At 42.4% G+C, this 17,547-nt stretch overlaps 1 protein-coding gene across 2 annotated transcripts in view; it reads right to left on the reverse strand.

The window, feature by feature from the left end:
- TMEM135 (transmembrane protein 135) overlaps positions 1–17,535 on the reverse strand; it is a 168,625-nt gene extending 151,090 nt beyond the window's left edge. The window contains exons 1-2 of one of the 2 annotated variants that reach the window (XM_031612452.2): positions 17,232–17,514; positions 3,491–3,618 (exon numbers count right to left, since the gene is read on the reverse strand). In XM_031612452.2, coding sequence (XP_031468312.1) covers positions 3,491–3,618; positions 17,232–17,372 — 269 coding nt within the window. In that variant the 5' untranslated portion in view covers positions 17,373–17,514. Of the gene's footprint in view, positions 1–3,490; positions 3,619–17,231 lie in introns of both variants that reach the window. The other variant, XM_031612453.2, reaches the window with a different exon arrangement.
- Between the last annotated feature and the right edge of the window lie 12 nt (positions 17,536–17,547).

Consider the following 17,547-nt stretch of genomic DNA (forward strand, 5'->3'; position numbering starts at 1 on the left):
ACAGAACAAATGCTTTTCTGTGGGAAAAAAACAGGAACTCGCTCTGCCTGCATAGATCAGAATCACTCCACGAATGCTATGTGCTTTCAAGGCCAGGCTGGATGTGGCTCTGGGCAGCCTGGTCTGGTGGTTGGCAATCCTGCACATAGCACAGGGGTTGAAACTAGATGATCATTGTGGTCCTTTTCAACCCAGGCCATTCTATGATTCTATGTTCAGTGCGATGAGATTTAGGTAAAAGCAGTACATATTTTACACAATAGAAGTCACTGAAAATGTAGATGTCCAATCATAAAGTGGAAAATTTAAACTTCTGTTGGAATAAACGAAAGCAAGATTTTATTATTATTTATGTAGTTGTTTTTACATAGTTTTTACACAGTCTGAGGCAGCATAATGGAATGAGAAGCATGTGTTCTCTTCCTGATTATTCATCTAATTTCTCATTGTGAAACTGTACCCAAAGCTGAAAGGCTGGTTGATACATACAGCTGAATTGAAGCAAGCAAATTACTGGAAAGCTGTATGTACACAGACAAACTGAACTACCCTAGCTGCAAGGCTAACTGAGCCACGACTTCATGAGGTTTTGAATCAATTTAATGGAACTGAAACCCTAAAACTCACACCCATCTTTTAACTGTTGTAATGCCCACCAGTGGAGGAGCCTAGGACTTCTTTCTGAAGCGTAGACAGATGTAGTCTAACTGCATCACCTCAGCAAGCAGATTACAGCCACAGCTGGGCTGTCACATGGATCACCACCTCCACAGTTCTGCCAATAGAGCAGATTGCACACATTCACTATTTCACTTCAAGAAAGAAAACAAATTTAAAAAGCAGCCAACTTCGCTTAGTGATGCCTTTTGGAATGAGAACAGCTACCCAGAGCCCAAGTCACTGCTGAAACTGAACTTGGATTGTTATGAAATTTTACTCATTAATGAAAAGGAGAGAATATTCAACAATTACTGAAATCATTTAAACTGCATTTTCTTGTCTAAAATATTACACCCTCAGATGTATTTGCAGTTTTTGAAAGTTTTCCTCAGTGGGAAGCAAGGAAATACTACAAGAGCATCAAAACCACACATCAGCACAAGCCAAACATCCCACTGACAATTACATTTCATATTTAGGTCTTTCAATTGCTACTAGGAGAATAAAAGATATTTTCTACAGAATACAGTATAAGACAGTGTGAAGAATCACTGAGACTTTGGTATATGTACGAAAAAATGAAGTGGTCACTTTATCCAGGAGACCCTTAACATGCCTACCAACACATTGCCCAGGTGTTACAAAACGAGGAAACACACAATTCTTTATCAGAGCAAGAATTATGCAGGTAAATGAGTTAACATGTCCAGCTACAAACCCTTTTATCTGCTGCTCTACTCTAGAATTTCAGGAACTGACTGTATGGGGACTGCTGGACAACTCTGTTTCTTTGTCACTGCCACTCCTGCTTTCTAGAAACTCTCCTACTCAGCACAAAGTCTGCAGGAAATGCTGCATCGACTCAGAGCTCTGGGAACCTCAGATGTCAATAGAACAAACACACCTCCTTATAGAGACTTGAACTTTTTGGATAAGACAAAAAAAAAAAAGCCACAACAAACCTTGCAACTAAAAAGATAAAAATGATACATATCCCATTTCATCTCCATTACCCAAAATCAGACCTAAAGGATCTGGTCTCTAAAGTCTTTCTATGAAAGGTCATAGCTGGACTTCAGAAACACTCGGGCCACGGTGTATCTATGGTGTTCTGCCATTTCTTTGATGGATTCAAACATACAGTTTTCTTTACTATAAGAGTGGTGAGGTGCTGGAACAGCTGCCCAGAGAGGTTGTGGATGCCCCGTCCCTGGAGGTGTTCAAGGCCAGGTTGGATGGGGCCCTGGGCAGCCTGGTCTAGTATTAAATGTTGGTTGGTGGCCCTGCATGTGGCAGGAGGGTTGGAGATTCACGATCCTTTAGGTCCCTTCCAACCCTGGCCATTCTGTGATTCCATGTGAATCTGTGATACAGTACCAAATGGCATTCTGCACTGGAAAATGAGATTGTTATTTTCTCTCTGAGAGGCCTCTGCAGGAAGTTAAACATTTTCCACGTCACACAGTGATTAACTCAAAGAATCATGAGTTCAAACAAATACTTTACATAAAACAACCACCTCACACGAAGTAGTAACAAAAAGCAGTGAAGTTTCACATGCACCTCTCCATCCTGTCATCCTCCCATTAGATTAGAGAAGGAAGCTTACATGGCTTAAGCTGCAAGACAACTTAATACTAAGCAAAATCCAAGTGATTAATTTATCAACTTCAGGAGCTCAGTAGTTCTTCATAAAGGTATACAGCACATAGTTTTTAAGAATATCATGTATTTAATAGTGCTCGTTGGTTTGTTCCCAGTTTCTCTCTTCATAAGACTTGTTTTCTTGATCATATTCAACTTGTTCAGCTGACTTGTTCACAGAACCTATCCTTAATGACCCCCAAGCATCTCCTTGATTAATTTAGTCCCCAGTTTAAATCCCACCACTGTGTGAATAGGATAAATTGCTCTCTTCCTTCCAGTTGATTATTTCGCATTTTTCTCTATCAAGCTTCATATTTTTCCCCTAAAAAATCAAGAGATTTTTCTGAAATGGCTGACTATAAGTTTTAGATTTTCTTATCATAAAACATCTCACATAATCTCACACTAAATTCTTCTTTCCAGATTCTGTAGCTATATATAGAACAAGTAACATAGCAGAAACATTACTGGCAACTTCTCTTAATTAGGAAAACTGATTATTTATTCCTTTTTTCCCCCCAACACACTTTAACTACATGATTTACTAATTCCTAGGAGATAGGAAATCATTCCCCTTTAACAATCCTAGAAAGTAATCTCGTCAATTTCAATTCCAGTTGCAATTCATATATGCTGCACTGATCATCAAATCATCACCAAACACAGGCTTGCTCTTCAAAGAACAGCAGTTACATTGGAAAGCATAATTTTTCTGATAATCTTGTGACCCACTGTCTGAAAAGTCTGTTTGCATTCAAACATTTCTAGGAGAGAAAAATCAGACCTCCTTAGATAATCCTTACAATCAACCTGCATTTCCTGCACCCATACATTTGGAATCAGTAACAAATGGAAAAGGAAACCATGTGAATATATTGCCTTGTTTGCTGATTTTAAAAACATTTACACAAGAAAGGGGGAAAAAAAAAATGTGTATGTTGTGCACAGTCAATTGCAAAAATCAGAAAGCCCAGCTGTTGCTGTCTTACTCCTAAGCCATGTAAGCTTCCTTCTCTAATCTAATGGGAGGATGACAGGAGGGAGAGGTGCATGTGAAACCTCACACAAATTATGTGGGTTTTTTGTTTGTTTGTTTTGTTTTTAAGATAAATTATTCTATAAGCTAAAAAGTTACATTCAATGGCTTTCCTATTACATATAATTTTTAGGACAATATACCAACCTTAGAATGCAAAAGCAAGCAATATACAAGGTCCCATTTGCTGTCAGAAAGGAAGTTGATTGCAAGATCTCAGGTAGCAGTTTGTGCAAATAATAGTCAAGTTTTCGTTTCCTGAGAATAGCTGCAATCTGAGGGAGGAGGAAGAAAAAAGGGAGGACAAACTTTAATTCAATTAGGATCTTTCTTGCACATTGTAAAGAAAAAAAGAAAAAAGTAAAATGAGATATGCCCATTTAAGTAGTAAATCAAACCTCCTTAAATTTGCTGGTTTTATGAACAATACCACAAAGATTTCCTTTGAACTTGTCCCAGATATTACAGTATTTATACCAGGAAATACGCCAGATAAGCCTAAGTGAAAACTATGGAAGAGGCTTTACTACCTTGTTACCATTAGCCATAATAGTCAGAAAGGTTGTCTGTCAGATAGCAGAACTTTAAGATGTAATAAATTCACAAAGATTTGTCTTTCAGACAGGTGAAGTACCTCATAACAAAGGCCAGCATACCACAAAACAATCCAGATATGGACCCTACACTGTGCCTACAAAGTGCTGATGCATTTCTAAAGGTTTCTACTCCTACCAAACAATTCCAAGTCCTCCAAAAACTTTTCACCATTTGCTCAAAGAACAACACATTCTTGAGAAATTTTATAGAAATGCTATGTGTAAACATTATGTTATGTATGCCTGAAAACAGGTTGGATCTGAAAAATAAGTGCTCTGCTTGGTCAGTTGAATTTATGTTATGAAGTACTGATAGATGAAGGCTCAAACATAACACATCCTCAAAATCCTTCTTGTCCACTGAAATCTTGCAACTATTAGAACTAAGAGCCAGACTTTTCTCAGATGAGCACAGTTAAGACAAGAGGCAACAGACAATTCAAATACTGGAAACTCAGATTAGACAGGATAAAAAATATTATCCTTTGAGGTGGCTGAATATCTGAATGGATTGCCCTAAGAGCTTGTGGACTCTCCAACACCACAGATCCTCCAAAGCTCAGACCAGGAAATGCCCCAAACACACCTATCCAACTTGTCCTGCCTTGAACACAAGGCTGGGACCACGTGGCCTTCAAATCTCCATGGTTCCATGAACTTAGAATTTGGGTACACTGACAGACACATTTTTGTTTTTAATAGCATTATCACGTTCATCTGCACTGGTTCCTTGAGAAACCAGTCAGAGCTCAAAATTAGTCAGAGCTTTCAACCAGAGCTGCAGACAGAAAACTTGAAACTACAAGTGCTGATGAGAACGGCAGGCAGCCTGTTGGTCAATAAACCCCCTGAGGACTTGGTTCCTCAATTCAAAGACACAGGAGAAGGAAGTGTTCTTCTCAAAACCTGCCCACTTGCACTGAATAGCAAGGTGTTTTAGATACAGAGACAGGATGAGGCTTTTCTCTGGATGAGAACCTACGAGATATGGTTTAGTGGCTTGTGGGAGAAAGGGTAATGGGAGGACAGTTGGACTAGATGACCCTGCAGGTCCCTTCCAAACTTGTGATTCTATGATTCTGCTAGAACTAACCATAAGAGAGCTCTGCCAAAATAACTGCCCAAAACAAAGCCTGAATTGAGGAGAAATATATGCACAGACTTCTGAAAATAGATTAACGCACCACTGCATCACATGCCAAGACTGCTTAAGCCATAATGGATTAGGCAACAATGCAATCCAGATAATCTTTTTGTTGCAGTAAAGTCTTAATGCAGTCTAAACACCAGATTACTCGTTGCCACCTCCTCAGCTATTTCCAGTCTACTGTGCAAAGGTTGTGAACATTTGGAACAGAAGAATTTTTTTCTTTTTAAAGAACACAACCTTTGAGCTGAAGCATAAAGTCTTGTTTCCTCTGAACAAGCATTTTATATTTTTATATTTCTTTAAATATATAAAAAGAAAATATTGGTACTGTTATAAAGCAATGTCAAATCAAAAGCTAATGGTCAATTCTGTAGCTTCTCCAATAAGTTTTATACTAGCTTTTTGCTTTCCCTTCTCTTTACTACTCAGCCCCTAAATGAAAGGCAGAAAAGAACCAGGAACAACAACACACAGATCAGGCTGAGAAAACACTGCTTATGGTAACTGAAGGAGCTACACATGTAAAAGCAATGTGGCTTAAGGCATGCACATCAAAAACAGATAATGCTCATTTCCACAGTGCTTTACAGACATCAACTAAGCTAAATACCGTGGTCAGCCAAAACCTGACAAAAGCAGGTTACACAGCAAGTTCCTCTCCCCCACCACCAATGGTTTGATTACATGGAATGAACACCAGTGATACTTCCAGACTCCACCTTGTACTCCTTCCAGCTCTCCACAGTTACAAAAAGTACTCATATAGTTGAAATAGGCAAGAGAAATTCTGAAACCTGTCAGCCCGTGGCATTTCCTGATTCCCATAGGGATAAACCCCATTCAGGTGAGCTGGGAGGTCACTGTGATGAAGGCCAAATGCTTTGTAACAAACGCTCTGCTCAAGGCTTAGCACCAGACAGTAGCAACAGATACCAGCATGGAAGGAAAGGGCTATCAGGAAACCCAGTAGCCACCTCCTTGGCAAGCTTTAATGCCCATGAAGAGAGTACTAACAGACAGAGCACAAGGTTATATGGCAACCTGTGCTAAGTGAGGCACCCTGCAGAGTCAGATCCAGGAAACAGCTGTCTCATTGAAAACATGCTCACAGATCTCCAGAACTATGAGAGAAAACCTCATTGCCTACAATACAGGAGGGTGACTTATTTTTTACATCGTCTTTACAAATTTTTCACTCAAGGGGTGGTGAGGCCCTGGCAGTGCTGCCCAGAAAGCTGAGTGCCCCAGCCCTGGAGGTGCCCAAGGCCGGGTTGGATGGGGCCTGAGCAACCTGAGCTGGGGAGGGGCAACCAGCCCAGGTAGGGGGTTGGGTAGGCTTTTAGGTCCCTTCCAACTCAATTCTGAGATTCTATATAAAAGGAGCAGATGAATCCTCAGACTCCTTTACTTGGGTACCTAAGGGAGGTCAGCATCATGACCTCAGCACTGACAGATAAAGTTTGGGATGTTACTCAGTCTAAGAATTCTTAAGAAGTCTGCAATTCTGAGTCAACTGACTGTTCCAAACAGTTCACTACCACGTATCCAAGAGTGGCCCAAAGCAGCTCCCTGCCTCCCAGTGCTTTTCTCTCCTCTTCTTACTTTCTCAGCTACATTCTTTTCTTTTTAAGACAAAGCAGCAAAAAAATTCTTCAGTGCTTACAAAACACTGCAGATTTCCAGCATTAGTAAGAAAACATGGCATGTCCGCAACGCAAGTGGAGCAAAGCTGTATTAGATAATGCCATGAATGTTTGCCACTGCATGAAACCCAGACACCATCTTCCTTCCCTTCAATTTCACACTGCTTGTGCTGCCCCACCTCTCCTCCTAACCACAGTTTATCTGCAATCCAGGGCATGGAAGAATGCACCCCTCATAGCACTACAAGATCATGATTTCATGGAACAAAAAAGATAACAAGATAACCCTTTGCAATAGAGTATCACCTTTCCTCTTCTTTTTTTCCTTCTGAAAAATATCACTAAGAGTGTGGAATAGTTTCACAGATGCTAACAAATAGCCCTGACTTGTGCTTCTCATCTGCCCACATGCTGCATATCAGCCATTTAAAAACGAGTGACACAAAGCTGTAAAATCAAAATAATACCCAGCATACACATTTCTCTAAGATTAGAACGGGAACAGAAGAACTAATAAAACCAGTGCTCACCATATAGCTGATGTTCTATCAATCTCTACCATACAAACCATTCACATGAAGCACCAGTTAGGTAACTGCACTTTCTCAAGCAGATTTACTCCCTGCAGATAAAGAATACTCAAGTTCGAAGTACTTAGTATTAAAGATTTTTTTATTCATCAAGAAAATTCCAGCCCAAGTAAGAACTTAGCATTTGTGTCATGGCAGAACATAATTTCTTCTAATTTAATTTATAGAATTCAGAAATACCTGGAAAATAATAAAGGAAACTCAGATGCCAGAACTGGCGTTGCCTTCTCAGCACAGCTTAAGTGTTCCTATGCCATAAGAGAAACTTCACATGGTAGGACAGCCTGCAGATGCACTCCTATCTGGTCTGCATAAGCATCTAACAGCACTCACTGCCCAGGGCCCTTACTAACAGCTGGCTGGCTGCTGGCACAGCTCTAGAGATGGGATACACAGCTCAGCTTTCCCAACAGTTTTGCACTCTCAGCTTCTAAAGTTGCCCACCAGTGAATCTCGTCTGTCTCAGTCCCCTACAAGAAACACTCTTCTAGATGCACAAACAGCCAAGAGCAAAAAGGAATTTAAAACAAGTCATCCACTGTCACAGGAAAGATGTCCAGAGCTTTCAGAACTTTGCAATTTCCCTCTTTGCATCCATATATTATAGCTCTTGATCTTCTTTCAGATCAACACAGTCCACAGAAAATACAGATATTTCCAGATTAGAAACAGGAAGCATATGGAAATCTGGGTGAAACTTTGATCACAGCACTTCAGACCTCAGACAGCTAAACTTGTGCATTCACAGTAAGACAAGTAACACCCACACAGTGGTAACAAGTCAGTGTGATGAAATACGCCCCAATTCCTGTCGTGTGCCACTTCTGCCCTACAGCCATGTGCTGAAAGAAGGCTGGGGCAGAACCAGACCTGTTAGGCTGACTTCCAGGGAAAACATTCCTGGTCCCAAATAAGACAATTAGTTTGATACTATGCACGTCAACAGCTGAATAAGTTGAGTCACCATCCCTGAATGTGTTTAAAAACCATTTGGATGTGGTGCTCAGGGACATGACTTAGCGGAGGGCTGTTAGGGTAGTATGGTTAGGTTGTGGTTAGACTTGATGATCTTTAAGGTCTTCTCCAACCTGAGCAATTCAATGATTCTATGGACTACAGGCAGCACCAGCTTGACTCAGTGCATGTGCTGACTTACATAAACACACTGATGGATTCTGTGGTAGGCTAAAAAACACAGAAATTGCACCAGTTCTGCTGTGTGAGTACAGCACTATTTGTTCATCTCCTTCAAGCCACCATTTTTTTAATTATTATTTTTTTTTTTTAAGTTTGCACATTCTTTATTTTTAAGAATACAACCCCCTCCATCAAAACTTAGTGAACAGGATGCCCCATCCCTGGAGGCATTCAAGACCAGGTTGGATGTGACTCTGGGCAGCCTGGTCTGGTGGTTGGTAACCCTGCACATAGCAGGGGGTTGCAACTAGATGACCATTGTGGTCCTTTTCAACCCAGGCCATTCTATGATTCTATGAACTTAGCCCAGCATGCAACACTGACTGATGGAAACCAAAAAAAAGCACAATCATTTCTATCTCATTTCTTCACAAGCACCACTAAAATTGAGCACATTATAACAAACTTAAAAAAAAAAAAATCAATAATAACAACAACAGAAATATTGAAACACCTAGCCACATCTCCAGGCACAGAGCTCCATGACTTATATCAAAGTGGCTATCTAGCATGCTTAGGCACATGTAAAATGCAAATTTAGAGACTACCAATAACACTTTGCAGATGGTTTATATAACATATACACAGCAAATCATTAACAAGCTAGGGAAACTCTCACAGCACATATTATGGGAATGGGCCCTTAGAAATGATCCAGCCCAACTGGTCAATCTCTTCTGGGCTAAACCATGTTATCAAGGGCATTGTGTTATGTTTCTTAAGCACTGACATCAACCACCTCTCCAGCAAGCCTGTTCCAGTGCCTGCTCACCCTTATGATAAAGACATTTTTTTTAATGCCCAGTGAGTCTCCCCAGTGCAACTCTACCATTTCTATACATCCCATCATCAGGCCCCCTGAGCAGAGCCCAGCACCTTCCTGCTTCACCTCCTTAGGGACTTCTGGAGAAAACTGAAAGCAAAGCAACCCTCAGCATTTAAACCAGCATTTAAACCATACCACACAAAGATAGATGTCAGATTTGTTTCAAAGCTATATTTGAATATATTAATTAATACACATATGCTTAATGTTCTACATTTTCTAAGGACATTATTCCCTTGCCTTAAAAACAATTTTTAAGCACCTTGGAATGACTTAATCTCAAAATGCCCTCAGGTAACATTTGTGTTTCGAAAGACACTGTTGCCTAAACCACCAATTTGTTCCCAGTGACTCCTCTTAAACATTCAGACCTCATGTTCCTCAATTAGCTGGTACCACCCTGATTTCACAGATAAAAAAAACTGAGGCTTCATAATTTCATAAGTCAGCTCCTGCAGTACCACAAAGACGACTGTGTTTCCCTGCTCTGCCTTCCAACTTCCTTCCTCTGTGCCTTGAGAGATGTTGTACAAGGATTAGCATTAGGGGTATGGGTTGTTTTGTTGTGTTTAGTTTTGGTTTGTTTTAAACTTCGCACAACTACACCCAAGTAAAAAAAATAGAAATGAACAGGAGAGCTCATGTACTCTCTAAACATCTAGATTACTTTCAGTTCTGGCATCGCTCTCAATTCACAGAGAATAGATGTACACCTGTTTGACAGAAGCCCCTTTGCCAGGTTTGCTGCTTCCCAGTGCCTGTGCTGAGCTCATTGCTCTGTCAAGGCTGGGACCTCTCGCTATCACTGCAGTGCAGGCTCCACACCATCCTTGTACCTTTGAGCATCAACTCCTCAGTGCAGCTGAATTCCTTTGCTGATTCTTTTGAAACGTTTGGACTTTGCCCCACTGAAATAAGCATCTCAGCAAAAGACTGTTTTGGTTTATTTTACTTTTATGAAAGAATGTTACTAGTCTGTCCTAAAATCTGCCTGAACAGACCGGAATGATTGCAGCCTGGAATGAAGATGTTGCAACTAGGTTCTTTCTTTAGTAACATTTGAACTAATTTTAGTCATAATTAAAGTGGCTTCCAGAAGAACCTGAAAGCAAGAATGCATTGACCTGCATGTCCCTCAGAACACAGTGCAGAACTGAGATGATCAGATATCCCAGCACAACGTGATTACAGCATCAGGTCATGCCATAAACAAATCCCATTTCTTGATGGGCCCCATCCCAATAGGCAGAAGCACGTTACAGGGTAATACTAAAAATCTTCTGAGGCTCCCCACTCTACCTCCAAATACACAATCATACATAGCACAAACAACACAGATGTCTGTGCCTATATGGACTGATAAAGCAGCATCTGTATGGTGCTTGCTAACTCCAGGCTTGGCTCAGGATGAATCCAAACAGCTCTCTGCACGTGAAGCAGGACTGGAGCGAGGCAGGGCTGGCAAGGCTGCCCTTGGGCTGGGCTCTGGCCCTGTCCCATAGGGTGTAGGTACAGCCAGGAAAATTACGCATCAGGCTGTAAAAGGGAGGAGGGAGCCTGGCTTAAATTAAGCAGAGACAGATGGCCAGGTCAGGAGAATGACAAGGGGAAGGATACAAACAACTCTGCCATCTCACAGGCAAGAAGTCAGAAGAATTAGCTTCACTGCAAAGTAGTAACCGCACCATTTTTACCTTCTGATAGAAAATGTTACTATCACATCTGGTTAACGTCACTTTGTGTTATTGATTAAGCATTTCCATCTACTGGAACACGCACCATCAAACAACATATGTGAAAAACATTCAATCAGGAAACAGAGGACTTTGCTCTGACACGTGTAACAACGGCAGGCTTCCCATGTGAAATCAATGGGAACCAAGGACAACAGAGGCCAAGACAACTCAGACCTGATAACGCAGCCACTCACAGCTGGACCCTTCATCCCTTTCCCCAGCCTGATGTAAGCTAACAGAGCTCTTGGAGCGGGTCCAGAGTAGGGCACTAAGATGATCAGAGGGCTGGAGCACCTCTCCTATGAGGAAAGGTTGAGGGAACTGGGATTGTTTAGCTTGGAGAAGAGAAGGCTCCGGGGAGACCTCATTGTAGCCTTCCAGTACTTGAAGGGAGTGTAAATAAAAAGGAGTGGGAACGACTGTTTACGAGGGTGGACACTGATAGGACAAGGGGGGAATGGTTTTAAACTGAGACAGGGAAGGTTTAGGTTAGATATTAGGAAGAAGTTTTTCACACAGAGGGTGGTGATGCACTGGAACAGGTTGCCCAAGGAGGCTGTGGCTGCCCCATCCCTGGAGGCATTCAAGGCCAGGCTGGATGTGGCTCTGGGCAGCCTGGTCTGCTGGTTGGTGACCCTGCACATAGCAGGGGGTTGAAACTGGATGATCATTGTGGTCCTTTTCAACCCAGGCCATTCTGTGATTCTAGTCATGACCTCATTTTCTTCTCCTAATCCTAATTTCTGGGAAAAGCCTGAATTCTTCAGTTTTGAACACACAATGTTACATCTCCTTTTTTTTTTTATTTTATTTTTTTTAAAACTTTATCTAATCTTAAGGAGACTTGGAGGCAAAGCATACCAACTCACGATGAAGGTCTTTAGCAAAATTTTCTTAAAAGATCGAGGCAGGCAGTTTTAAACTAGTCTACATTTATAGGTGGTTGCTTTGTTGATTTTTTGTTTGTTTTGTTCTTTAAGATTGAAGTTCAGCAATTTTTAACTTTTTCTCTTATTTACATTCATCTGGGAGCCCCAATAAATAATGTAACTACTGACAACAAAGTTTCAGAACCTTCCTGGTGAGTAATGAATCAATGAAGTTCAGTACCTGTTACATCTTACTCTTCTGGAGATACTAAGTTGCTCTTTTGTTGCACAGCATAGCAGTAATGGCCTCAAGTTGCATCAGTGGAGGTTCAGGTTGGATATTAGGAAAAAAAAATTCTGCTCAGAAAGAGCAGGGAGGTATTGGAGCAGGCTGCCCAGGGAGGTGGTGGAGTTAATATCCCTGAAAGTGTTCATGTAACATGGAGATGTAGCACTGAGGGACATGGTTTGTGGGCATGGTGGGAATGGGTCCATGGTTGGACTGGATGATCTTAGTGGTCTTTTCCAACCTTAATGATTCAATGATTCAAAATAAGGACTGGAGAAACATCACATCCTGGCCAGCTGATCAGGATAGCTTACAGAAGATGCAGGATTGCATTGTACAGGCTAAGTAAGACTTGGAACTAAAGAGTTCCCCTAAGAGTTCAGCTGGACACCCTGTTATTCAGCATATTCAACACATAGAAGGCATCTCTCTCTTTTGGGAAAGGCATGAGCACCTGAAATACAAGATCACAAATGAGAGCGTCTGCTATAATCAATTGGTTGAATTTGGAGCTGTACATCCAGGCTGGATGTGGCTCTGGGCAGCCTGGTCTGGTGGTTGGTGACCCTGCACATCACAGAGGTTGAAACAACATGATCTTTGAGGTCCTTTTCAACCCAGGCCATTCTATGATCCAAAGAAAGCAAACCTCTCAGAAGAGCTACACAAAGGAACGCTTCACTTGTAAAATGTAAGCAGTCTTAATTACAGAACAAGCATTCCTGCCAGCCACTTTATATCCAAAATGTTAGCGAGACCAAATACCCATCATAACCTCCAAATTCTTCAGGTTGCCACCTTCTTACCCTCTCATTCTGTCTGCACACAGCAGCTTAACTCAAGTAGCCTCTAATCCTAAAACCTCACTGGTTATTTTCATGATGTTTCAGAGGATTAGTGGCTCAAAACATAAAAATTAACTCATAATAAAATTTCAAAATATCACCTATAAACTCAGGAGTTGATGACTTCTGTATGAATGAAATACCGTTCCAGAGGAACCTGCGGCTCACATCAACCCACCAAGGTGTTTAAAAATGACCTTTATATCCAAACATGGCTCCATTTGAGCCAAAGTGCAGACACATAAGGAGCAGTTGGACATGGCTGACATTTTTCAAGAAGGTATTTCAGGTTCCTCAGGCATTCAGGTATCTCTGGATCTAAAAGGTTTTACAAGTTACATGGGTGCTTCCAACCAAACAAAGCCACCAGCCAGATGTACATCTCCACCCAAATACCACATTACTGTGCAGTGTATGAATGCCAGGAAGATCCATTCTCCTGAAGGATACTATCACTTAATGAAGAACTGATACAAATAACAGCTAAGCCTTCATTTATTAAGGCATAATACAGACACAAATGGTTCTGTAGGTGTTTCGCTGATGGATAGATAGGTAAAGAGACAGGTAAGCAGCAGTGTTTACACACACCAACTGCAACCCTACACACAGCATCAACCCACGTTGTCTTCTGATCTCTTCTGGAGAGTGGCCAAATCCACAGGACTTGGAGCAGCAGTGTGTACTGAGATGTTCTGAAAATGAAGTGCACAGAACTAATCCAACTACTCAGCCCCAAAAAAACATCACCAACCACAATTACGAAAACTTCCTTCGCATAAATATTTGTTAAAGAAAAGAAGAAATTAACAAGAACAACACATGGAAAACTATTTTAGCTTTCCTCATAGAAACAACCTTAAAAAAGTTCAAGCGTTGAAAATGAAAAGCATAAACTCTGTCAACTCAGAGGAAAACCATATTACAGCATTCTAACCAAGAACGTAAAGAGCCATAATGCACATAATGCTTTTACCACAGAGTTCTCTTAAACAAAATTCTCATGCAACTCAACTCTTATTTATTCTAATGGCAGTGCAATTAACTGCACATTGTGGAACACATACGTAGCTTGTCACTGATAATGAATTACTGGAATACATTATCTTTAGAACACTAAAATCATTTCTGAGGTTGTAGTGAAGCAATACAAATGTTTCAAATAATACTCCACCTTCCCTGCATCGTGCATCACCAGAGGGCCCACCCCATGCAGCAGCAGGGCAACATTTTCCCCAATCTTCCCTTTGCTACTGATGCATTTGAAGCAGCCCTTCCTGCAGACCTTGACATCCCTTGCCAGATTTAACACCCAATGAGCCTTAGCTCATATCAACCCTCCCAGAGGGGGAGAATCTTCCCTTCTTTTTGCCTTTGCCTCAAACATCCTCCCTGTTACTGAAGCTTTTCAGGCTGACCCAAAGCACCTAGAAAACAAATAAAGGACCACTCAATCACTGGCTACATCTACAAATTACTGTATGGTTACTAAGCGTACTCTCAGGGAGGGACATTTCCACTTAGATATAAAATCTATTTTTGCTAAAGCAATCAACTAGTACTAGGGTGAAAACAACCTCAGTGAAAGTATGATCTAAAGACTATTTTGCCAAGTAAAAATACAGAAGCTCTGTTATATACTAACAAGAACAACAATCACCACCACTGAACAGCAGCATTTCGAAGCAAAGACTCCTCACAGCTATGTACCAAAAGCCAGCATGTTACACATCAAACAGCAGTATCATGTAAATTAGGCTCCATCGGTCTCTCAACAACAGAAGAGCACCCAAACTTTTAAGAGATGTGGGGTGTAGATGTTATGAGTTTGACTCTGGACTTCTCTCCCAGAATGACCTCTGGCAATGTCTTCTCATCCATGCATACTGATTCATTTCCACACAAGCTTTTGAGAGCAAACTCTCCCACCTACTTGCCTCAGTTATTTACGTGTGGCAACAGAAGGAACAAACAAGCAGAACAGAAGTGGAACTTCTTGATGCTGTGCTGTTAGACTGGGACTAAGCAGTACCAGCAACACTCCAAACATCCACTGACAGGACTACAAAGACTACAAGGACTACAAAAGCAATTTGAATTCACACTACCACGTGAACCTAAATGTAGGACAGAATGTTTGTGCTGTGCAACCACGATATTTCACTTACAAATACAAGGTTTTCAAATACAGTTTGAAGTCCAACAAAGAATTACTTCAGGGATGACTCTCAATTGAGCAGTGCTCTTTCCCTGCCAAGCTACTTAATGTGCAAGGCTTCTCCTTCACCCTCCACAGTCCCTATTGCACCCTTTCAGCTTTCACCTGCTGCTGGTTCTGGTGCTCATCAGAATCCTCCTAAGTAGCTAATTCAATTCATTAATGCAGCTGAAAAAACAGCCTAGCCACGGGCAGGAGACAAACCTCTTTCTGGTTTAGTGAATGAATTATCGTAGCTCTTCTTGACCACATTCAAAGTCCAGGACCATACAGAGTACAGCTACGCATCTGTGAGCAAAGAAAGGCAAATGTTTCCTCCTTCTTTAGGTAGCAACAAGATTTTAGAGCAACTGAGGTTTAGGGGAGCTTTCCTCCAAAACCCCCTGTTGCAGGAAATGTAACATAGGTACGAGCAGGAACCTACTTACCAGGTTTGGCTGCTGATGAACTTTGATTTAACTACAGAGCTCTTTAAGGTGCTTTATCTTTAGCCAGCCTGGATAATGACTGGATGGATAACCACTACATAGCTAACTTCAGGTCTGTTCTCTGCTGCTTACAAGTACTCATGCCCCTGCATGGCAAACTGCTTCTCAGAGGAAAAATTACGGAAGGAAGGTGGGGAGGTGGAGAAGAGGACATGTTCTTGGTATTGGCTTCCTGTTCCAGCCCAGCATATGCTCACATAAACAGTGGCAACTTCTGTTTGTGCCAATTCAGCCTGAAAACATTCACAGCCAGACACGACAACTATTTAAGACCACAGTGCTACCAAACAGCCATTAAGTTTCCTTAGCATGTCATTTGATGCTCCCACAATCTTCACTCAATGGGAGCTTAAACTAATCATGCCAGGACTGCAGTGGTCCCACTCTTTGCCTTCTATTTTATGTCTTGATATCTTTATAACACCAGCACTGGCACAGAGCAGGAGAAAAGGGAGATTTAGGCTGGATATCAGGAAAAACTTCTTTACAGAAAGGGTTGTGAAGCACTGGAATAGGCTCCCCAGGAAGGTGGTTGAGTCACCATGCCTGGACGTGTTTAAAAACCATTTGGATGTGGTGCTCAGGGATGTGATTTAGCAGAGAGTTGTTAGTTAGGGTAGTACGGTTAGGCTGTGTTTGGACTCAATGATCTTTAAGGTCTTTTCCAACCTGAGCTACTTTATGATTCTATGACTCAGTGACTTGTTTTACTTTGCTTCAGACTCCACTCGCAGCCAGCTCACTGCTCAGCCCTGTGAGCACCGTTACAGCCAGAACACGGAGGTGGGGACAGCAATATACCTGCAGAGCTTTCAGCTTAGATCAGCTTTCAGGATATGCTTACTTAGATGGATGCAAACAGATGCCAGCTCCTCTACCTACACCCTAACTTGCTGGACACAAGCCAGCCCCAATGGAGATGATATAACTGAGCCTAATTGCACGCCCAAACCAAAATATCTCACCTGTAGGATACTCTCTGACTACTTCAGCTCCTCCAAGCCTTAATATATTCCCTTCAGCCCTGTTTCTTTATTACACAGTGGTACCTCCTTGATCCTAAGGCACTGATTAACCACGACTCCATCCCCAAGGTGCCACCAACAGCACCACGCGCGTGGTACGCTTACTGCTGCCAAAGACATAATGCTAACCTGCTGGGCACATCGTTGTTCTCTATTTCAAGCCTCACCACTCCAGGAAATGCTGAAAATAGCACATACAGCGTCGTCGTCCTCCTCCTCACCCATCTCACAGCGCTTATTACCACCACCCCACGCCATCTCCTCCCCAGAACTCTCCACTACGCCCTTCACCCCTCACAGCCCACCGTGACACCCCCACCCTCACCCCCATACCCTTCCCAAACACCTCCTCCTCCCCTTTCCCCCCATAACCCAAGCTCCCCCCTCCCAACCCCTCCACTCCGACCACCACCCACCAGGTACAGAGTGCCGTAGATGCGGAGGGATTCGGCCAGCGCACCCTGCGTAACATGCAGGACGGCGACGGAGCAGCGCGGGTGCCAGGTGTGCCCGATCTCGTAGCAGCTGTGGGGGATGGACTTGCTCAGCGCCGCCATCTTGCCGCGCGCGAGCGGATGAAGGGAAGTGGGGGGTGGGGGGGGGAGACAGCGAGCACGCGCGCGCGCGCCCGCCGCGTCACCGCCGATGCGGGAGAAAGGTCGCGCGGGGCGCTACCGGCGGCGGGGTTACTCGCGGACAACCGCGGCCGCTTCCACCCCCCCCTCCCAGCCG

This window comes from Phasianus colchicus, chromosome 1, assembly GCF_987193195.1.
Source record: "Phasianus colchicus chromosome 1, bPhaCol1.hap1.1, whole genome shotgun sequence".
NCBI classification, from domain to species: Eukaryota; Metazoa; Chordata; class Aves; order Galliformes; family Phasianidae; genus Phasianus; species Phasianus colchicus.